At 42.8% G+C, this 24,375-nt stretch overlaps 1 protein-coding gene across 10 annotated transcripts in view; it reads right to left on the bottom strand.

Annotated features, from left to right (window-relative positions):
* NAV3 (neuron navigator 3) overlaps positions 1-24,375 on the bottom strand; it is a 1,060,193-nt gene that overhangs the window by 306,444 nt on the left and 729,374 nt on the right. For all 10 annotated transcript variants that reach the window (XM_075344930.1, XM_075344922.1, XM_075344924.1 and 7 more), the window contains one exon: positions 10,213-10,285. In XM_075344930.1, the coding sequence (XP_075201045.1) occupies positions 10,213-10,285 (73 nt within the window). The remainder of the gene's footprint in view (positions 1-10,212; positions 10,286-24,375) is intronic.

Here is a 24,375-nt window from a genome sequence, read left to right as displayed (position 1 = left end):
GACAGCGACTATGGTATGGATCGCCGTGCCCCCCCCCCTTATTGGATTACGCCGGACGTGGAATTGATTGTGCTCTTTTCAATAAATTGGTTAAAGAGGGAATGTTTTGGGGAGTGTTTTTTCAAATAAAACTTTTTTTGTTGTCTATTTTTTAATTATTACTGACTGGGTTGGTGATGTCGGGTATCTGATAGACGCCTGACCTCACCAACCCCAGGGCTTGATGCCAGGTGACATTACACATCTGGCATCAACCCCATATATTACCCCGTTTGCCAACGCACCAGGGCGCGGGATGAGCTGGGGCAAAGCGCCAGGATTGGCACGTCTAATGGATGCGCCACTTCTGGGGCGGCTGCGGCCTGCTATTTTTAGGCTGGGGAGTGTCCAATAACAGTGGACCTCCCTAGTCTGAGAATATCAGACCCCAGCTGTCCGCTTTACCTTGGCTGGTGATCCAATATGGGGGGGACCCCACGTTTTTTGTTTTAAATTATTTATATAATTTAAAATAACAGCGTGGGGTGCCCACTGTTTTGGATTATCAGCCAAGGTGAAGCTGCCAGCGGTGGTCTGCAGGCTGCAGCCGTCTGCTTTACTCTAGCTGGCTACAAAAAATGGGGGGACCTCACGTCATTTTTTTTTAATTATTTATTTATTTTATGGCTAAATACAAGGCTAAGCACCCTTTAGGCTACTTTCACACATCCGGCTTGAGCTCTGCGGCTCAATCCGGCTGTGCAAGCTATGCAACGGATGCGGTGAAAACACCGCATCCTTTGCATAGGTTTTTCCTTTGCGGCCAGTCCGGTTTTTGCCGCTTGCGGCATGCTACTGAGCATGCGCAGTGGCAAAAACCGCATGCGGCGGCCGGATGCGGTTATTGCCGCATCGCGCCGCATCCGGCCGCCATAGGCATGTATTGAAAAATGTGCCGCATCGGCCGAATGCGGCGCGATGCGGTTTTTTTTGCCGCACGAAAAAACGTGCCAGGCAACGTTCCATCCGGCCGCCGCATCGGCTACATCTGCCGCATGCGGCAAAAAACGGACGGAACGCAAGGCCATGCGGCACAATGCGGCACTAATTAAAGTCTATGCAGGAAAATCGCAACCGGCAGCAAAAAAAAAACGGTTGCGATTTTCATGCAAAGTGCCGGATTGTGCCGCATAGCAAAAACCGGAGGTGTGAAAGTAGCCTAAGTGCCACATGAAAGTCACTAAAGGGTGCCAGCTTAGAAAATGCAGGGAGGTGGAACATTATATAGGTTTTTCTCATCTATCTATCTATCTATCTATCCCTCTATCTATCTATCTATCTATCCCTCTATCTATCTATCTATCTATCTATCCATCTATCCCTCTATCTATCTATCTATCCATCTATCCCTCTATCCATCTATCTATCTATCTATCTATCCATCTATCCCTCTATCTATCTATTCATCTATCTATCTATCTATCCATCTATCCCTCTATCTATCTATCTATCTATCCCTCTATCTATCTATCTATCTATCTATCTATCCCTCTATCTATCTATCTATTCATCTATCCATCTTTCCCTCTATCCATTATCTGTCTATCGATTATCTTTATTATTTATTGCAGGGACAAACCTGCGGTAAATCCGCGGCAAATTCGCGGCAAATTCGCGGCAAATCCGCGGCAAATCCGCGGCAAAATCGCATGCGGATTTGGTGCGGATTTTTTCCGCAGGTCCGGAAATCTTTCACTGGCAGAAGTTTCTCAAGAAATTTTCTTGATAAACTTCACATTTCTAGTGCGCACATAGCCTCAGAAGGTGAGCCCAGGTCAACGCAGGGGCGCACACACAGCAGTGTGGGTGTGTGTGTATATATATAGTGTGTGTATGTGTGTGTATAATGTGTGCGTGCCTGCTGGGGCAATGACATCACAGGTGCTAGTAATTTCATTCACCTGACCCCGTGAAGACAGTGCCGCCCGATATCACTACCGTGACCGGGTCTCGCAGCACTGCCATCACGGGGTCATGTGAGTCCATGGTGAACTTACCTCACCTGACCCCCGATGTCGCTGGCAGGCTCCTGTCCTGGCCCGGTGTCCTGAGGCGGCACGTCGTCATAGCTACAGCTGATCGCGTCCTCCGATCAGCTGTTCTGCAGACACCAAGCTGTGTAATGCGGGCTTCAGAAACATGGCGCCGGAGATAAGCACTATGCGCGGAGGCCCACTCCGGCGCCATGTTTCTGAAGATTAGCATTTTACATACAGCCGGAGGGAGGGAGAGAGGGAGGGTGGAACAGGCAGCGCGGGGGGGCGGGGAACTCCTGCATAACCCGCCCGGACATCAGGAGAGAGCGAGGAACAGGCTGGTGGGGGGGCGGGGAACTCCTGCATAACCCGCCCGGACATCAGGAGAGAGGGAGGAACAGGCTGGTGGGGGGGCGGGGAACTCCTGCATAACCCGCCCGGACATTAACACAGAGGTGCACACGTCAATCAAAAAGTGCACGAAATTTCAAACTTTATAAAGTTGGATTTCACTGACTAAACACCAGAGCTGCCCCCTGATGGTATGTACACACTGTGCATGATAGTGCCAGCACTGCACTGGCTGCAGCTTAGACACGAAAATCCTGATGATTGGTTCCCTTTAAGATATGGTGTATGGATCTATACACTTGGTTAAGCAGATTTCAGCATCTATTCTCAGCATGAATTCATTACAATATAGCATATAGAAAAACACTGAAGGGAACAACAGAAAAGGATTACACCAGATAAATATATAGTAACAGAGTATATGCACACAATGTGTTTTTCAGGTGAGTATACTATGTAACTTGCCTGAAAAAAGACACTAAATAAACATTAAAAATAATCAACATATGCACTGGAATGTAAAACCAACTTGCTGTTTCACCATTTTAGATTTACAAAGATGTGAAATGGGTAAAAAAAAGTGACCTGACTTTTCTTCAGGTGGCTTCTTTTTGCAGGCCATCACTATTTAATATATACAATTAGTTACCAAAACGACTGCACAGACGCAAAAAAACCCCCACACTTCAGGAAAACCCCAGCAGCGTTTTTATAAAGTGTCCTCTACTTGAAAAACACAGCAGCTACGTCAGCGTGTAACAGACGTGTGCACATACCATGAAATAAGAAAATGCTTTGACGGTTATTTTAAAGGAGCGATTGACACTTCTTGACATTTCTGAAAGTCCACATCAGCTGTGGTGTGCAGAATATATATTACATACATAGCAACATGCTATAAAAATAGTTAACGGCATTTTCTCATCTTAAATTACAATTGCCCCCATTCTGTTATCGATAAGGAATGTCTCTAAATAGCAGCCTCCTCAGGACAGCAAGATTACTATCCGGATATCAAGAATGATTCACACATATAAGGATCCAAACCAATGCTTGGAGCTCGTAATCACAAAGAAAACAAATATTCGGATTGCTTTTACAAGGGTTCTGTGGGAACTGAACCCACACCCACTGGTTCACAGCAGCTGAGCATTTGCCATCAGGCTGCTGGGTGTCTACTTGTTTTACATTTTTCTTCCCGTCTTAGATTCTAAACAATTAGCAGAATTGTGTAGCTAAAGAATAGAGCAGAGGTTGCCATCACACCCAGGCACTGCCCCAATTGCCCATATGCCATGTAAGATGTCACCAGTATACTATTGCAGGCGTGGAGGAGTTGCTAAAAAAATATACATTGAAGCCCAGGAGTTTCTGGATCATTATGTCTCTAAAAGAATCCGTTCCATGAATGTTTTTTCTTTTACTAAACCTGTGCATATGTGTATGTACAATAGTGCCGGTATGTTAATCCTCTCTCCACCGCAGTCTACTCCATTATCCATCGCCATTCTGCTTCTCTTCTCAGTGATGTCAATGCCCTCTAGGCTCTCCAGGTTACACTGCTCTCGGCGTGAAGTATCTTTTACAATGGAAGTCTGTGGAGTGTCGAATGAGGCTAAAGGCCGCTTTACATGCTGCGATATCGTGACCGAGATCACTAGCGTGCATACCCGCCCCCATCAGTTGTGCGACAAGGGCAAATCGCTGCCCGTGGCGCACAACATCGCGCGGACCCGTCACACTACTTACCTTCCTAGTGACGTCGCTGTGATCGGCGAACCGCCTCCTTTCTAAGGGGGCGGTTTGTTTACCGTCACAGCGACGTCACAGTAGCATCACTGAACCGCCGCCCAATAGAAGCAGAGGGGCGGAGATGAGCAGGACGTAACATCCCGCCCACCTCCTTCCTTCCTCATTGCGGGCGGCAGCAGGTAAGGTGAGGTTCCTCGTTCCTGCGGTGTCACACATAGCGATGTGTGCTGCCGCAGGAGCAACAAACTACTTCATACATCGAGCAGCAGCGCTACTCGAGAATAGGAGGGCATGTCACCGATGAGCGATTTTGAACGTTTTTGTGACTATTCAAAATGGTTCATTGGTGTCACACACAACGACATCACTAAAGCGACCGGATGTGCGTCACAAATTCCGTGACCCCAACGAGATCGCTTGAGCGATGTCGTAGCATGTAAAGCCCACTTAACACTGTTAAAAAGACTTTTGGTTCACGCATGGAGTACAGAATCAGCCGGACAGTTTGAAGAGAGGCACAGTGCTGGACACCGGACAAGGCAGCGGTAGGAAAGTATATTAACACACTACACTGCATACACAGAATTGTAGGAAAAAAAAAACATCACGGGAGTGTTTCTTTAAGTTGCCTACAGATATAATTATCATTACCAATCGTAATAGTTTTAATTATTGAATAAACAAGTGACCAACTCTTTTTCATTTGCACTTTGACACCTATGGCATAGGAACTACATAAATGAGAGTCCTCTCTCTGAGCCCTTCTACAACCCCTGGCAAAAATTATGGAATCACCTGGCTCTGAGGATGTTCATTCAGTTGTTTACTTTTGTTTAAAAAAAAGCAGATCACAGACATGGCACCAAACTAATGTCATTTCAAATGGCAACTTTCTGGCTTTAAGAAACACTAAAAAGAATTATGAAAACATAATGTGCTAGCCAGTAACAGTTCATTTTCAAGACCAAACAAGGGGAAAAATATGGAATCACTCAATTATGAGGAAAAAATTATGGAATCATCCTGTAAATTTTCCTTCCCACAATTAATACCTGCATCAAATAAGATCTGCACGTTAGTCTGCATCTAAAAAGGAGTGATCACACCTTGGAGAGCTGTTGCACCAAGTGGACTGACATGAATCATGGCTCCAACACGAGAGATGTCAATTGAAACAAAGGAGAGAATTATCAAACTCTTTAAAGAGGGTAAAGGCCACTTTACACACTGCGATCTCGCTAGCGAGATCGCTAGCATGCGTACCCACCCCCATCATTTGTGTGTCACGGGCATATCGCTGCCTGTGGTGCACAACATCGCGTGGACCCGTCACACATACTTACCTGGATAGCGATGCTGCTGTGACCGACGTACAGCCTCTTTTCTAAGGGGGCGGTTCGTTCGGCGCCACAGCGACGTCACTAAGCGGCCGCTCAATCAAAACGGAGGAGCGGAGATGAGCGGTAAGAACATCCCGCCCACCTCCTTCCTTCCTCATTGCTGGCGGGATGCAGGTAAGGTGAAGTTCCTTGTTCCTTCAGTGTCACACATAGCGATGTGTGCTGCCAAAGGAACGATGCACAACATCGTACCTGCTGCAGCAACGATAATTGAGATTAGGGGGGGATGTCACCAATTAGCGATTTTGAACGTTTTTGCAACGATTCAAAATCGCCAATAGGTGTCACACGCAACGACATCGCTAACGCGGCCTGATGTGCATCACAAAATCCGTGACCCCAATGACATCGCTTTAGCGATGTCGTAGCGTGTAAAGCGGCTTTAAATCATCACGCAATGTTGCAAAAGATGTTGGTTGTTCACAGTCAGCTGTGTCTAAAATCTGGACCAAATACAAACAACATGGGAAGGTTTTTAAAGGCAAAAAAACTGATAGACCAAAGAAAACATCAAAGCATCCATCAAGACAGGAAACTTAAAGCAATATGTCTCCAAAACAGGAAATGCACAACAAAGCAAATGAGGAACGTATGGGAGGAAACTGGAGTCAATGTCTGTGACCGAACTGTAAGAAACCGCCTAAAGGAAATGGGATTTACATACAGAAAAGCTAAACAATAAAAAGATAAATGCTTGAAGAGAACATGTAAATTTCCACAGTCATTGATGATATGGGGCTGCATGTCAGGTAAATTCACTGGGCAGATGGCTGTCATTACATCTTCAATAAATGCCCAAGTTTACATTGAAATTTTGGACAATTTTCTTATCCCATCAATTGAAAGGATGTTTGAGGATGATGAAATCATTTATCAAGATAATAATGCATCCTGCAATAGAGCAAAAATTGTGAAAATATTCCTTGAAAGAAGACACATAAGGTCAATGTCATGGCCTGCAAATAGTCTGGATCTCAATCCAATTGAAAATCTTTGGTGGAAGTTGAAGAAAATGGTCCATCAAAAGGCTCCAACCTGCAAAGCTGATCTGGCAACAGCAATCAAAGAAAGTTGGAGCCAGATTGATGAAGAGTACTGTTTGTCACTCATTAAGTCCATGCCTAAGAGACTGCAAGCTGTTTTTGAAGCCAGAGGTGCTGCAACAAAATACTAGTGATGTATTGGAGTGTTGCTTTGTTTGTTTTTCATGATTCCATAATTTTTCCCCCTGTTTGGTCTTGAAAAGTAATCGTTACTGGCTAGCACTTTATGTTTTCATGATTTTTTTAGTGTTTCTTAAAGCTAGAAAGTTGCCATATGAAATTACTTTAGTTTTGTGCAATGTCTGTGATCTTTTTTTAAACAAAAGTAAACAATTGAATGAACATCCTGAGAGCCAGGTGAGTCCATAATTTTTGTCAGGAGTTGTATTAGCTAGTAATGACCTGCCTGGAAGATCATCCCCCATTTTTGTGGGCTTATGAAAAACAATCATTCTTGTATAATACTATTGTCTTTCGACAACTCTAAAAATGAGAATGGTTGCATATATGGTGCTAAAATATTCAGTTTTGACTTCTGGAAATCTGGAATTTTTTTCTTTTTAATGCAACATAGCTAGAGAAATAGACATGAACTGCACATACAAAAATCATACTTTGATCTAATGCCGCTAGGCAAAAATTTATATAAATGAAAATGAGGTTCTTGGTTTAACAATTTTGATCAGACTTATGAAGCCTAATGCCACGTCACGGCAAACCTCTGAGTGGGTTCTTAACTTACCCTGTGTCCCTGAAAATAAGACGCTGTCTTATATTTTTTTTCCCAGAAAAAAGCACCAGGTCTTATTTTCAGGGGATGTGTTATTCTTGAGGAGACATGGTTGGGGGTAGGTTTACCCCCCATAAAGAGCAGTAACCCCCTTCCCAGGATCGTCATACTTACTAGCTCCGGGCGTCTGTGTGGCTGCCAGATCTCCCTGTGATCTTCAGCGGGTGCTCCCAGCAGGTATCCTCCACACCGTCCTCCCCTGCGTCTGGCCAACACTCACATACATCAGAACACACACTCATGCATCAGATAGCATACACTCACACGTCAGACTACATACACTCACACCAGACCGCATACACTCACACATTAGATAGCATACACTCACACCAGACTGCATACACCCACACATCAGACTGCATACTCTCACACATCATACTGCATACACTCACACATCAGACTGCATACACTCACACATCAGACTGCATACACTCACACATCAGATCGCATACACTCACACCAGACTGCAAACACCCACACATCAGACTGCATACTCTCACACATCATACTGCATACACTCACACATCAGACTGCATACACTCACACATCAGATCGCATACACTCACACATCAGACTGCATACACTCACACATCAGATTGCATACACACACACATCAGATCGCATATTCTCACACATCATATTGCATACACTCACACACCAGATCACATACACTCACACATCAGACTGCATACACTCACACATCATATAGCATACACTGACATATCTGATAGCATACACTCACACACACAAAATAGCACATACATTCGTACACACACTTACCATATCCAGGGATACCACTTGCTTCTGGCCATGTGATGCATTCCTCCTGCAGGTACTGGAAGCTCCACAGCTCAGTGCACAGCATCACATGATGCAGGTCTTGGAAGCTCCACTGCACAGTGCACAGCGTCGCAGGTCCTTATGCCACCAAGAAGCAAGTGATATCGCTGGATGTGGTGAGTGTGTGTATGCCATCTGTAGTGTGTGTGTGTGTGTGTGTGTGTGTGTGTGGGATGTTATGTGTGTGTGTATATGTGATCTGATGTGTGCGTTCCGCTGCAGATCGTTGATGCGCTCCCCTGCTCCCGGTCGGTGTCTTGTGAGTATGATCGCGGGGTCTTCTCTCTTCTTTCTTCTCTTTTTTTGGGGTGTCCATTGTCTATAATGAAGTGTCCTGCAGTATCTTTCACTTTTTTACTGCTGCATGGACACTTAATTATTGGTCTTATTTTTGGGGGATATCTTATATTTAAGCCTCCCTGAAAACTCCTGCTAGGTCTTATTTTCGGGGGAGCTCTTATTTTCAGGAAAACACAGTATTTGAAGCTTTAAAGGAGCAGCGCCGCATGTCAACCACCACCATAAAAACAGTACACCTGCAGGGCAGGGGACCGATGTATCACAACACCCATGCTGCAAGGCTGAGCTCCCATGACTCCAGGCACCACCAACACAAAGCAACCTCATGCTCAGGTATTTAAATTTTTGCCTAGTGGCTTTATATCAACTGATGATTTTTGGATGTGTGGTCCATGTCTTTTTCTATAACTATGTTGTTTTTTCTTTTTAATGTATATCAGATGTGCAACTTGCATCTCTAATTTAACAGGAACTTGACATCTTGACTATCCCTTTCAAAATACTGAGGTAGATTCAATTTGGACTACATGACTGAACAAACAACAGGTCATGGAACGAACCTGTCACCTATACCAGGTCTTTGGGAGTCTTTAAAGCCACTCTGTACAGCCATGAGAACTCATAAGACTCTTTCCTAGAAATCCTGACTACTATGCCATATCTCTTTCAAGAAGTTAGTGGGAAAGGGTAGACCTAATTGAAGGTAAAATCGTTTTTAAAATAGGAGAAGTAGAGAACTGGTGGGCCTGTGCACCTTTCCCAAGTAATGTAATATTACACAGTATGAGTAGAGTTGAGTGAGTACCTGACTATTTGTACTTGCTATACTCATAGCGAATACTGTCTAATACTCTCATATTCATTCCGAATAGCATGTGCAATGCAAGTCAATGGGGAATACTCGCAATGTAACGAGTAACCTGAATTCCGCACTATTTGCTACTCACGCGAATAGTACGGCATTTGGTTTATTCATTACATTGCGAGTTTTCCCCATTGACTTCCATTGCACACGCTGTTCGGAATGAATACGCGAGTATTAGACAGTACTCATTATGAGTATAGCGAGTACAAATAGTTAGGTACTCGCTCACCTCTAAGTATGAATATTAGATTTTGGAGATGAGACATTGATTCAAGGTTCTAGTCCAATTGTTATATCTGGACTCAGTAAGGAACTTTTCCCCTAATATGGGCTCTTGGGTTTTATGTCATCTTTCAAACGTTATCATAATTTCATAGTTTTAATTCCTCCCAAAAAAGAAAAATGAATTTTATAAACTGGAAATTAGACATAACCAAATGATAAGCGTGCTCTGAGTGACCATCTTTTATGGATGTATGTCAGATCAACCTTTGCTCTGAGGACATGAGTAAGCAATAAGCATCTATCATTGGGTAGAATGAAAACCACTTTTATCACTTTCCTAAATGGTTTAGAGCTGGCAATGTTTAGTGCTGACACAACCTACTTCAGGCACCTTTAGCAATGGAATTCCAAGGTCATCCAAGGTTTGAGTTATTTTAATAGTTCAGTATGTCTAGATTTCAGGACATAAAGTAAATTATTGATGTTAAAGCCAGTATAGATTTCAAGGACCATGAAATTATACTACTTCAAATGATAAATACCAATGCTTTGCAATGTAGATTATCTGCTTTTTAAATTATCAATGTAAAGGAGCCTGGAGACCATACTAGTATATAGTGGATTGTCTTACCTTCTGCAGAGAGGCCTTGCACATTAGCTCCTCGGGCTGCCAGAAAGTTCAGACAGATATCAACATTCTCAGTCTGCAACATGAAGAAAAATAAGTCACTTAGTGTTGCCTCGCACAATGTGCCAGCCTGAAATTTACGTTACAAAAGCTGCGAATACTTCACATTCACCACAGTCATCATCAGTGTTTTACAGACACCATAGCTGCTAATTAGGAAACCCTAATAAAGCTTTTATTGTCAGCTGGAAAGCTTACGAAACAATTCATAAAGGCCAAATCCAGAATGGCATGCTGGGAGATCAGCAGTCCACCTACTTAATATAAAACCAAGTTTTACATAGCACAAGAAAGCAATGAAAGCGTCCATAGAAGACCTAACACTGTGTGTGTGTGCCTGGGAGAGAGCAGGACTCTCAATGAATGGCCACACTGAACGGCTCTGCATGAGAAGTGTGCCAATGTACAAAGCATGCTAGCGACAATGAAGACAACTGACAGTACAACACGGCCTTTCACTTTAGTGTGAAATATTCTAACAATCTGAAGAATTATTAAGAACATGGGAAATATAATTCATTCTGAGAATCTGAAGTCAATTGAAATTCTAATTTTTTTCATGCACCTAGTGAGTAAATTTGTGAAGTACAAAATATAAAAAACACACACATTAAAAGGCAAGTTCATTCAATAATGAGCTTTGGGGTCAGGTATAAAATTTCCTAAGATTGCCTTTTGAATCAACCAGTAAACATTTTTGTTTAAATTTTAATTCTCATTGTTCCCAATGGGTCATTATTAGTAGAGTAAAGGCCGCTTTACACGCTGCGACATCGCTCAAGCGATCTCTTTGGGGTCACGGAATTTGTGACACACATCCGGCCCCTTTAGCGATGTCTTTCCGTGTGACACCTATGAGCGATTTTGAATCGTAGCAAAAACGATCAAAATCGCTCATCGGTGACATGCCCCCCTATTCTCGAATATCGCTGCTGCTCGGTGTACGATGTAGTTCGTCGCTCCTGCGGCAGCACACATCGCTACGTGTGACACTGCAGGAACGAGGAACCTCACCTTACCTGCGGCCGGCCACAATGAGGAAGGAGGTGGGCTGGATGTTAAGTCCCGCTCATCTCCGCCCCTCCTCTTCTATTGGGCGGCGGTTCGGTGACGCTGCTGTGACGTCGCTGTGATGCTGAATGAACCGCCCCCTTAGAAAGGAGGCGGTTCGCCGGTCACAGCGACGTCGCAGAGCAGGTATGTGCGTGTGACCCTGCCGTAGCGATAATGTTCGCTACGGCAGCGATCACACGATATCGCATGTACGATGGGGGCAGGTGCTTTTGCGCTCGACATCACTAGCGATGTCATAACATGTAAAGCGGCCTTAAGTTTGGGTTCAGACTGCTGTATTGAAAAATGTGACAGTATAGTCAGCAAATTGCGGACATGCCTGGCTTAACTTACAGTTCTGTGAGCTTGATAAGTGCAAGAGTTGCCTTTACATTAGGTACACAATGCTGGGCCATAAAACAGACCAGATTAGGAGACCACTGGTCCATGTGGAAAATTAGCCATGTGCACTGGCACATTGGCTATGATGGGTTCTTGTGTTCTTCAAGTGTTGCTTATAGTTCTACATATTTTAAGACGTTGCCAGATTCAGCTATGAAATGAGATATTTCTTAATGATTTTGACCTCTTGAATAGAGATGAGCGGACCCCTGGATGTTCAGTTTGGTGCGTTCAGCTGGACTTTAGACTCAGAAAGAAAGGGAAACTCTGCGTCACCGATTGATAGGTGCCCTGGAGTAAAAATTCAAAAAAGTAGAGATAACCCCAGCACACTTTATACTCCCACAAAAAGAGGACAGTTAAGATTTTTCAATGCAAAATTTGTTTTATTGATCAAAGAATTATTTGCAATAAACGTTATATGATATTGTCCTCAAAGAGATAACGTTTCGGCCTCAGGCCTTTGTCAAACTGGACTTTATCTAAACATAAACAATAAAAAATAAAGATCAATCAAAATCAAAAGATAATTGTAATACAGTACAAAATTCATGGAAGAGATATAATCGTCATTTAGATCAAAGTATATTTTTTACAACAATAGAACAAAAAGATTTTTCCATAAAAAATATATTATTACTATAACCTGCAATTCTATGCAACAAATCAATGACGTTCTATGTCATATCGGCCTTCGTGCTATCATGACCAGTGAATAGGTGTGATTGGTGAGCTGGAAGCTATCCGACTGAAGGAGGTAAAAGAAATAAAAGGACAAAAAAAGGGGAAGGAGAGAAGGAAGAAGATAATGAATCTGATAGCTGCCAGCTCACCAATCACACCTATTCACTGGCATAATAGCACGAAGGCCCGATATGACATAGAACGTCATTGATTTCTTGCATATAATTGCAGGTTATAGTAATAATATTTTTTATGGAAAAATCTTTTTATTCTATTGTTGTAAAAAATATACTTTGGTCTAAATGACGATTATATCTCTTCCATGAATGTATTGTCCTTATCATCTATTATGGATGTTGGTATACACATTCTGTACTGTATTATGATTATCTTTTGCTTTTGATTGAGCTTTATTTCTTATTGTTTATGTTCAGATAAAGTCCAGTTTGATAAAGGCCTGAGGCCGAAACGTCAACTCTTTGTTGACAACATCATATAACTTTAATTGCAAATAATTCTTTGATCAATAAAACAAATTTTGTATGGAAAAGTCTTAACTGTCCTCTTTTTGTGGAAGTAATTAGTGTGCCAGGGTAATCTCTAGTTTTTTGGACTTTAGACTCAGACTTGATCTAAACCCCAATGAAAGTCACTAATTGGGCAGTTTGGGTCTTTGCCCAAGTGCAGCCAGCCACAAACTGAATGCTTCTGTTGGAGGGTGGGCAGGGTTTTTCCATTTTTTGGGGGGTGTACACTACATCTGATCACGCTGTTCTTACCCCCAATGGAAGCTGTTCAAACACTACAAGCGGTTCGCACTTGGTTGAGCACCGAGTGTACCCGAGCACAGCGATGTGGTGTTTATATGTAATACACCCAACTCGGGTTCTCTCGTCTCAACTCCTGAAGTCAAATCTGACAATTATACATTTTTAGTTTGCCCTTGCTTCTATGATATCAAAGAGATTTCCTTTTACTGCTGCATATAATTAATGCATAAACATTTCAGTACAATGAAAATTTATTTTTGCAAATATAAAGATGCTTAATAATTTGTTTATTTAGAGGAATCTTAGCAACAATTCAAATAACTAAAACATGGCTAAACACAATCATAAACAGTTACAGAAATTGCACTACAAAATGTGGTCCTCATCCAGTGACAACTCTTTTTTGCTCGTCCCTTGTACTCCTGCATCGGATTAAAGGCCACTTTACACACTGCGATCTCGCTAGCGAGATTGCTAGCGAGTGTACCTGCCCCCGTCGGTTGTGCGCCACGGGCAAATCGCTGTCCGTGGCGCACAACATCGCTCGGACCCGTCACACTACTTACCGTATTTTTCGGACCATAAGACGCACTTTTTTTCCCCCAAATGTTGGGGGAAAGTTGGGGGTGCGTCTTATGGTCTGACTGTGGCTGCGGGGAATGAGGGTGCTGCGGTGGAGCGGGTCATCGGGGGCACGAGCAGGCTACTATAGCAGCCTGCCGTGACCACGTGTGCCCGCTCATTACATATGCACACCCATCCTCCCACCCATTTCTCAGCGCTGAAGCCGGCACTGACAGGTGGGCGGGAGGATGAGCGGGGACGCGCGCATAGTAAAGAGCCGGTCCGCATGATCACCCCTGGCAATTACAGCCTGGAGTGATCATGTGCGGCTGTATTCACTGCCCCCCGCGCGTCATCATCAGCGCGGGGTGCAGTGAATCAGTACACTCACCCGTCCCCGTGTGTGGAGCCGTTCCCCCGCAGCACGCGATGTCTTCCTGTCTGTGCCGGTCAGCTGATCTGTGCTGATCAGCTGATCGGCACAGACAGGAAGACATCGCGAGCTGCAGGGGAACGGCTCCACACACACAGGTCATTGCCGCTGAGAGGAAGATGATCGGTGCTGCAGGGAGTGAGGAAAAGGTGAGTATAAACGTTTGTTTTTTTTCTCTGTGCTATAGGATACAGGCCATATACCAGGATGGTATATGAGCACAATGGGGGCATATAGCAGGATGGGAGTATATGAGCAGGATGGATGGGGGTATATGAACAGGATGGGGGTATATGAACAGGATGGGGGTATATGAACAGGATGGGGGTATATGAACAGGATGGGGGTATATGAACAGGATGGATGGGGGAAATATCAATAGGATGGATGGGGGGTATATCAATAGGATGGGGGTATATGAGCAGGATGGGGGAATATGAGCAGGATGCTGGTATATGAACAGGATGAGGGAATATGAGCAGGATGCTGGTATATGAGCAGGATGGGGGTTTATAGCAGGATCATATAAAAGGCAGGAGGATCATTACCAGGATGGGGTACCTTAGTAGAGAATTTGGGGACATTACCCCCATAACAGTGTCAGCAGCAGATCCTCACCCCATAACAGTGTGTCATGACCACATTTTTTTGCTTAAAGTTTTATTTTCCTCCTCTAAAACCAGGGTGCGTCTTATAGTCCGGTGCGTCTTATAGTCCGAAAAATACGGTAGTTGAATTCAACTGTTTTAATCTTTGAGCCAATTTGGCTGTAGAACAGTGATATATGCTTGCGTGAACAAGCCCTAAATGTAAATTTTGATGTTAAAAATACAATATGAAACGGGATTTCTAAACATTGAAACGGATGTAGTAAACTATAACTGTAGTAAAGTAATGTGACTTATTATTTAAAACATGTAGGCTGTGTTTCTTCAAAGTGTTTTTACTAGTTTTCTTGTGTAAAACACTTTGAAAAGTCACAAAATGTTTATGGCGTTTTTACATAAATCCAGCCAGTTCTGTCAAAATTGTCAGATCATGGTCTGGACGGGGCTTGGAGAAGACTTCCTGGCCAAAGCGATGCCACTTGAGATTGGAGTAATATTTCTAGTACAGTGCGAGACAGTAATAAGATGCACCTAATTCATTAAGAAGCATGTGCCTCCTAATGAAATTGGCCCATCTTACTCTTGTATGCCCATCATTATGAATCATCAGTATTAAAGAATCCAGGCCATCTGAGAAGTGCTTTGCTATGTTTGTGTTTATCTAGTAATAAAAAAAAACAAAACATAAAAGTCAACAATCTTTCATGGCAAATGGAAATTAATATGTATAGTCCCACATAACTCTGCCAGCTGGGGCACAGAATTAAGGTATTCTTTAGAAAGTGCCTATATCAAGTTATTTATAATGAGACATATTCTACTTTTTTATATATGATACAACTAAGAAGACTTTTTCACTTATATTAGGACATAACCCCACTAAATATATAAAACCACATCACAATTAGGTCAGATTACATCTAGTTCATTTTAAATCCCATTTTTAGTATGGCTACTTCCCCATGAATTCCGAAAAGCCAGCTTAACAGTCACAGTTCCCTTATTTAGTCACTTTTTCAATATGCAGACAGTACAACAGGAACTTTTTCATACTTACTTTCAGTTGATTTTTAAAGGGAATTAATTTCTTTTTATTACTTTTCAATATTTAAAACTGGAAAATACCGTAATTTTTTTTGTTTCTGGTTATTATTATTATTATTTATTATTATAGCGCCATTTATTCCATGGCGCTTTACAAGTGAAAGAGACTATACGTACAACAATCATTAACAGTACAAAACAGACTGGTATAGGAGGAGAGAGGATTATTATTCTTTTATGATTGTACAATTTTTATTCTGTTTTATGTACGGTATATGATTATGAGGTAGTCTATATGCCCTTAGTTTTTGTTAACAAAACTTCAAGATACACTGGTGTGACAATGGGTGTGGAACCACTGCGTCATGGGCCAGGCTTAACCTGGACGGGTGTAACTAAGTAGCTACCTGGTTTTTGCTGGGGCCTCTGATGTTGACGATAGGCTTGAGCCACAGGTAGTCACCAGGTGATACACCAGGGTATTCCCTGGTCCTGCAGAAACTGACCGAGGGTCAGGAGGTGAGGGATATCTACAAGGTAAACCTCAGAAAAGGCCACAACAGGCAAGACAGGGATGAGACTAACAACACAGGTGCAGGAACCATAGGTGAGGACAAGAAAGGGAAGGTCAGGACAAACAGGAGACAAGCAAGGAGAAAAATAGGAGAGACAAAACGGAGAGATCCCAAACAGACAGAGCCCTTGAGCAAATAGATAAAAAAATAAAGATCGGGCATCTGTGTGGAGGGTGGGGCTGCCTAATATACTGAGTGCTGGGGATTCCTCAAAGAATAAACACTCTGTAGGACACAGAAAATACAAATTCCTAAATTCCTCCAAAATCTGGCCGCACCTCCATTTAGCCAGGAGGAAACTCACCGGCAACAGGCGGATGCAGTAGAAGTGGGAGAGTTTCATTAGAAATCTCAGCAAGCTGGCCAAGCAAAGGACAATGCCCATAGTAAATATGACAGTGCATACTAGCCATGGGGGTCTCAGGTATGACAAATGGTGCTTGAAAGTTTGTGAATAGTGATGAGCGAGTATGGTTGTCACTACTCGGTACTCGCACGAGTATCACTGTACTCGGGCTACTCGGCGGGTACCGAGTAATTTCGCGATACTCGTGCTATACTCGTGGTCTTCATCCCTACATGTTGGCGCTCTTTTGAGAGCCAGCCCTCATGCAGGGATTGGCTGGCAGACCACTGCAATGCCACAGCCCTGTTAGTTGTGGAATTGCAGTGATTGGCCGGCCTGCGCAGCGTGACCGAGCCTTTATACCGGCGGGCGTGCTGTGCTCTGCACACAGCCATCTCATATTCCCTGCCTTCCACGCCCACAGGCGCCTATGACTGGTTGCAGTGAGACACGCCCCCACGCTGAGTGACAGGTGTCTCACTGCCCCCAATCACAGCAGCCGGTGGGCGTGTCTATACTGTGCAGTAAAATAAATAAATAAATAATTAAAAAAACCGGCGTGCGGTTCCCCCCAATTTTAATACCAGCCAGATAAAGCCATACAGCTGAAGGCCGGTATTCTCAGGATGGGGAGCCCCACGTTATGGGGAGCCCCCCAGCCTAACAATATCAGTCAGCAGCCGCCCAGAATTGCCGCATACATTAGATGCGACAGTTCTGGGACTGTACCCGGCTCTTCCCGATTTACCCTAGTGCGTTGGCAAATCGGGGTAATAAGGAGTTAATGGCAGCCCATAGCTGCCACTAAATCCTAGATTAATCATGTCAGGCGTCTCCCCGAGATACCTTCCATGATTAAGCTGTAAATTACAGTTAAAAAACACACACACCCGAAAAATCCTTTATTAGAAATAAAAACAATAACAAAGTCCCTCATCACCAATTTATTAACCCAGACAAAGCCCTCCATGTCCGGCGTAATCCACGGATCTCCAGCGTCGCGTCCAGCTCTGCTGCATGCAGGTGACAGGAGCTGCAGAATACACCGCCGCTTATTTATTTCACTGCACAGTATACACACACCCACCGGCTGCTGTGTTTGGGTGCAGTGAGACACCTGTCACTCAGCGTGGGGGCGTGTCTCACTGCAACCAATCATAGGCGCCGAAAAGCTGGAAAGCAGGGAATACGAGATTGATTAATGAGCGGCCGGCTTTTTCAAAAGAGGAAAAGCCGCCGGAGTTTAGTGAACAGCTGTGCAGCGCCGCGGCGTGATCGGGGAACGGTAAGTATGAGAGAGGGAGGAGACTGACCGACAGACTGTGAGAGGGGGACAGACAAGACAGAGAGAGACAGACAGAGCGAGACCGACCAACGGGAGATAGAATGAAAAAAAAAATGACCGACATCGCTAGTAAAAAGCACAAAACGTGCGTTTTGGACATCGGAGTGCCACACAATGGTTTTACGTAAAATCTTTCATGTAATAATCTCAAAAAGTAACATACACCAGCTCTATCTCACTATTGGGTATGTGCCCTTAACATTTCCGCCATGAAAATTCATTTTGTTGTCATTTTGGAAGGTTTTCTGGTGAGTCCGTAAAAATGGCGTAAAACTCGGACAAAATTGTTCACAGCTGTGACTTTTGAGTGATAAATGCTTCAAGGGGTCTTCCCCATGCTGTTGCCATGTTATTTGAGCACTCTTCTGAGACTTTTGTGACATTTTTAGGGTTTCTACATGCTGCCGGGGGTCATTTCAGAAAAATACTCGGGTCTCCCATAGGATAACATTGGGCTCGGTGCTCGGGCCGAGTACACGAGTATCTTGGGATTCTCGGCCCGAGCCTCGAGCACCCGAGCTTTTTGGTACTCGCTCATCACTATAATTGTGAACCCTTCAGAATTTTCCAAGTTTCTACATATATTTCCCCTAAATCATCAAGATTTTCCCTCAAGTCCCTCAAGTCCTAAAGGTAGATAAAGAGGACAAATTTGAACAAATAACTCAGAGATATTAGATTTTGTATTTTTTTTTTAATGAGTAAATTGATCCAAATCACATGTCTGTGTCAGAGGCACTGTGTGTGTGTCTCTATTGGTGTAAAAATGAATAAATAAATAAAAAATTTGGCGCAGGGACCCCCAATTCAATTAAGATACTCAGCACAGATAAAGCATATGTCTACAGAAATGTCTGCACCAGATTTCATCACCAAATTTGCACCTCCTGGCAGAAAACTGCACTGAAACTCCGTTAAAACAGTTTTTGAGAATTTTTTTGCCAAGAGATGCAGATTTTTTTTTTTGCCAACAGATGTGGATATGGTGCTGAAAATTTTACACGATATTTCTGCACTCAATGTACACCTCCTGGCAAAAAATCACATCAAAACAGTATGCGATATGATGTGGTATTGATGCAAATTCTTTGTCAGGAGGTGTAGATTGGGTGCAGGAATATGGTGTAAATATTTCAGCACCATATCTGCATCTTTTGGCAAAAAAAAATGTGATTTTCTTCCACGTGATGCAGATTTGTGACCTCAGTGACCTCATTGAAGTCATGAAGTTGAATATTACCTGAGGTCAGGTTACTAGTGGTCACAGGTGGAAGACCGTGGGAACCTCCAGGAGTGACCTCAAATAACCTGAGTGACATATTTTACTTCAAATAAACAATTTTTTCGGTGTTTGTATTTATTTATTTTCACTTCTTACAGATTAGTAATGAGGGTTTTTATAGACCCTCCCCATTACTAATCTAGGGCTTAGCGGCAGCTGTGAGCTGTCATTAACCCCTTATAACCCCGATTGCCACCACACCAAGGCAATCGGGATGAGCCGGACAAAGTGCCGTGATTGTCGCATCTAATGGATGCAAAAATCCTGGGAGGCTGCAGGGTGCTATTTTTAAACTGGGGGCCTCAATAAGCATATGTTTCCCCAGCCTGAGAATACCAGCCTACAACTGTTGGCTTTATCATGGCTAAATTGGGGGGGCCACACGCCGTTTTTTAAAATTATTATTTAAATAATTAAAAAAAGCTGCATGCAGTCCCTCTTATTTTGGTACACAACCAAGATAAGCGCACGTCTGGGGACTGCAGCCTGTATCTCTATGCTTTATCAGTGCTAGGTATCATAATATGGGAGACCCTACGCCAATTTATTTATTTATTTTTACACCAGTAGGTGCACACACAGTGCATCTGATTGAAAGCAGTCAGAAACGCTGCCACAGAGGGTGGAGTTGCGTCTGACTGCAACCAATCAGACACTGCCGGTTGGCGAGGGAAGCAGTGCATATGTATGAAGTTAATGAGTTGCCCTAGAAGTAATGTGAGTGGCTGGAAGCAGTGAAACTCGATAAGTATAAATCCCCTGCTTTCCCCTTATTTTTCCTTTATTTTTTTTAAATAACCGAGTTGCCGGACCCCGATCGTTAACCGGAGTTCCCTGAGTACTTTGGGCCCGGGTTGGTTGCTTGGGTCCTTTTGAACCTACGCAGATCCGGACTTTTACACTTGGGGTCCGCCCATCATTAGTCATTACATCTGTCAATGAGCTCAATTTCAAGAAAACGTGGATCATGCAGCAAGATATGACCCATAGCACACTGGTCATTTTATAACACAATGGTTAAAAAGGAATAACGTTAAAGTTTTGGAATGGCCAGATCAGTGACTGTCCTGACCTTAGAAATGCTGTAGAAACACCTAAACAAAATCCACCAAGTTAACAGAATTAAAGCTGTTCTGTATGGATAAATTGGCTTGAGTTCCTCCATGCCGAGGTGCATGCCTAATCAACAATTGCCAGTAATGTTTAGATACAAAGGGAAATCAGATACTGAAAGCAAAGCTTTATGTCCTATTGCTACTCACAGACATGTGTCACTGGATCAATTTCCTCATTTTAAAAAAATTACATCTAATATTTTTGACTCAATTCTTTGTTTTGGTTCACTTTATATATTTTTAAGACTTGTCTGGAAATTTGATGCAGTTTTATGCAATTTATGCAGAAATATGGAAAATTCTGAAGAATTCACAAAGTTTCAAGCACCCCTGTATACTTTACAGCAGCCGCATGGATCATGAGAACCAATAGACTTAGATATGCTCCTTTGAAGGACAGTGTTCTGTGCATCCTCGGTGACATATTCAAGGAGCGTGACAAGGTGTCCAGTATCATATCTTACTGTATTTCCATTATAAAAGGCTAAATGTAAAATGTGGTTGATTCTTTAGGTAGCCGACTAGTGATGGTATTTTCTGCAGTTAATAGTGAAAAGTTAAAAAGCAATTTAGGAATTTCTATGGGGATATGTATCATCCCCGCTAAGCTAGAAAACTGTCACCCCGACATCGAAAAGTTTATTACATTTGGTATTTGCTTAAAGATTCAAGACCTTTGGCTTTTTGCCCATGGCTTACCACGTTTGTGCATATTATCTTATACAGTGCCTACAAGTAGTATTCAACCCCCTGCAGATTTAGCAGGTTTGATAAGATGCAAATAAGTTAGAGCCTTCAAACTTGAAACAAGAGCAGGATTTATTAACAGATGCATAAATCTTACAAACCAACAAGTTATGTTGCTCAGTTAAATTTTAATAAATTTTCAACATAAAAGTGTGGGTCAATTATTATTCAACCCCTAGTTTTAATATTTTGTGGAATAACCCTTTTTTGCAATTACAGCTAATAATTGTCTTTTATAAGACCTGATCAGGCCGGCACAGGTCTCTGGAGTTATCTTGGCCCACTCCTCCATGCAGATCTTCTCCAAGTTATCTAGGTTCTTTGGGTGTCTCATGTGGACTTTAATCTTGAGCTCCTTCCACAAGTTTTCAATTGGGTTAAGGTCAGGAGACTGACTAGGCCACTGGAACACCTTGATTTTTTCCCTCTTGAACCAGGCCTTGGTTTTCTTGGCTGTGTGCTTTGGGTCATTGTCTTGTTGGAAGATGAAATGATGACCCATCTTAAGATCCTTGATGCAGGAGCGGAGGTTCTTGGCCAAAATCTCCAGGTAGGCCGTGCTATCCATCTTCCCATGGATGCGGACCAGATGGCCAGGCCCCTTGGCTGAGAAACAGCCCCACAGCATGATGCTGCCACCACCATGCTTGACTGTAGGGATAGTATTCTTGGGGTCGTATGCAGTATGGAAACTTTCAAAGGCTGTCCAGGCCGTGGAAGGCTAACAGTAGTTCCATAAGCCTTCCACTTCCGGATGATGCTCCCAACAGTGGAGACAGGTAGGCCCAACACCTTGGAAAGGGTTTTGTACCCCTTGCCAGCCTTGTGACCCTCCACGATCTTGTTTCTGATGGCCTTGGAATGCTCCTTTGTCTTTCCCATGTTGACCAAGTATGAGTGCTGTTCACAAGTTTGGGGAGGGTCTTAATTAGTCAGAAAAGGTTGGAAAAAGAGATAATTAATCCAAACATGTGAAGCTCATTGTTCTTTGTGCCTGAAATACTTCTTAATACATTAGGGGAACCAAAAAGAATTCTTGTGGTTTGAGAGGTTGAATAATAAATGTGAATAAACTTTTCACAATTTAAAAATAAAAATAAAAAAAGAAATAACATTCTTTTTTGCTGCAGTGCATTTCACACTTCCAGGCTGATCTACAGTCCAAATGTCACAATGCCAAGTTAATTCCAAATGTGTAAACCTGCTAAATCTGCAGGGGGTTGAATACTACTTGTAGGCACTGTATATGTGCTGGCCGATGGCTGGCAAATCTTAATTTTGTGGCATATGGATAGCCCAAAAATGCACCATGTGCTTCTTAAAGGTAATCTACCTATGCACAGTGTACACATAAGGCTGACAATCAGTGGTGAGGGTGTTGTTATACAGAGTACAGCATTCAGAGAACTGGTAAATCTGCAGCAGATAAAGTAGTAAAAATGTTTTTCCAAAATGACAGCAAGCAGCCCAACAAGTAATAGATTGCTGGAATCAGGGTCTTGTATTTGTGAAAACTTGTTGAGACATTAATGTTTTTACACCAATCCTGGTCAGTTCCATCAACTTTTTGAAAATAGTCCCCCTTAGACAAGAGAAGGCATAGTCAAGTACAGTTTGGAAATTCTTCATAATTTACGTCACATAAAAAACATAAACTACAATAGAAATTTGTTTGACATCTGCCTCCTATTGATTAGAATGGGAAGTGGATGTGCGGTACTCAGCCGCAGCCGCTATCAGAAGACGGAGCAGCTCCGGTACTGAGCATTTTAGGCTGCCTCCACCGGGACCAATGACAGCTGATTGTCAGGGTGTCGGATCCCGACTGATCAGACATTGATGACCTATCCTAAGGACAGCCCGTCAATGGAAAAGTAATGGACAACCCCTTTAAACATTGTGGTAAAAACCACTCTAACGTCACAAAATACCAGTCCTGATTAATTCGGGCCTAAGTCTTCAGTAAGATATTGCAGAAGCACTTGCCCCAGGCATCATAACATCTCTGGCATGTGAAAATAATTGCCAATTTATGAAGTAATGGAAAGATTATTATTTTTATTGCACATATAGATTTGTAGGTCCTTCATTCAAAGCTCGGCACCACATGGGATTTTAGGATTTATGTTTAGAAGTTATAAAGCATCAGGGAAACAGTGGGGAACAGCAGCTGTAGTCCTTGGAAGTTATCCAGCTATGTTTTTTGTCCTCTCTTTATACAAGAGACTATAATCAACAGTGTGTCTTTTATATCACTATACCCACTTCATGGAGGGAGCCGAATCTGTGTTCACAGGAGTGGGACATCATTCACAAGGTTTACACATTAGCTAGTCCTGTGAGCTAAGAGCTTTCCCGTTAGCCAAAAATTAACGACCATTTCAAAAGCCAGGTACAAAATAGTATAATGAAGGGCATTTACCCTCTAAAAGACATTGAATCAAACATTTACAGACTATGAATGCTTAACTTATAAATATTGATTGACTTTACAGCTTTTCATCCATTTTCTAATTTAAATTAAATAAAAAATTACTACACAACTAAATAGCTGAATAAATTTGCATAAAAGTTATTTTGTGTGTGCGCTATAAGGCTGGAGCTATAGACGAGGACATGGAATACAGTATCAGGGGTGCTGAGGTAAGAAGAGGCTATTCACACTACTGTCTACCTTATACATCGGATCTAATTCTGGATATACCAGGTGCTTTCAGGTAAGAAGAAGCTACTCACACTACTATCCACCCTGTCTTTCTGATATAACTAGAAATACCCAGGGTGCTGAGGTAAGAGGTGGCTGCTCAGACCTCCGTCCTTCCTGTCTTTCTGATCTAATACTGCTGACACCAGGGGGGCTGAGGTAAGAAGTGACTGCTCACATTGCTGTACACACTATCCTCCTGATCTAGCACTGGAGATATCTGCGGTGCGGAATAAATAAGAGACCTGTCCCATTGATATCCATCTGATCTTATGTAATATTGGAGGTGCATAGGGTACTGAGGAAAGATGAAGGGCCCACATTGCTGTCCACTGTGCCATTCTGAACTAATACTAGAGATACCAGGGATGCTAAGGTAAGTAAAGGCTGCTCACATTGCTTTGTACCCTTTCTTTCTATTTTAATAATGCACA

The sequence above is a fragment of the Anomaloglossus baeobatrachus genome, chromosome 4 (assembly GCF_048569485.1).
Source record: "Anomaloglossus baeobatrachus isolate aAnoBae1 chromosome 4, aAnoBae1.hap1, whole genome shotgun sequence".
Lineage (NCBI taxonomy): Eukaryota > Metazoa > Chordata > Amphibia > Anura > Aromobatidae > Anomaloglossus > Anomaloglossus baeobatrachus.
This window is presented reverse-complemented; position numbering and strand designations above follow the sequence as displayed.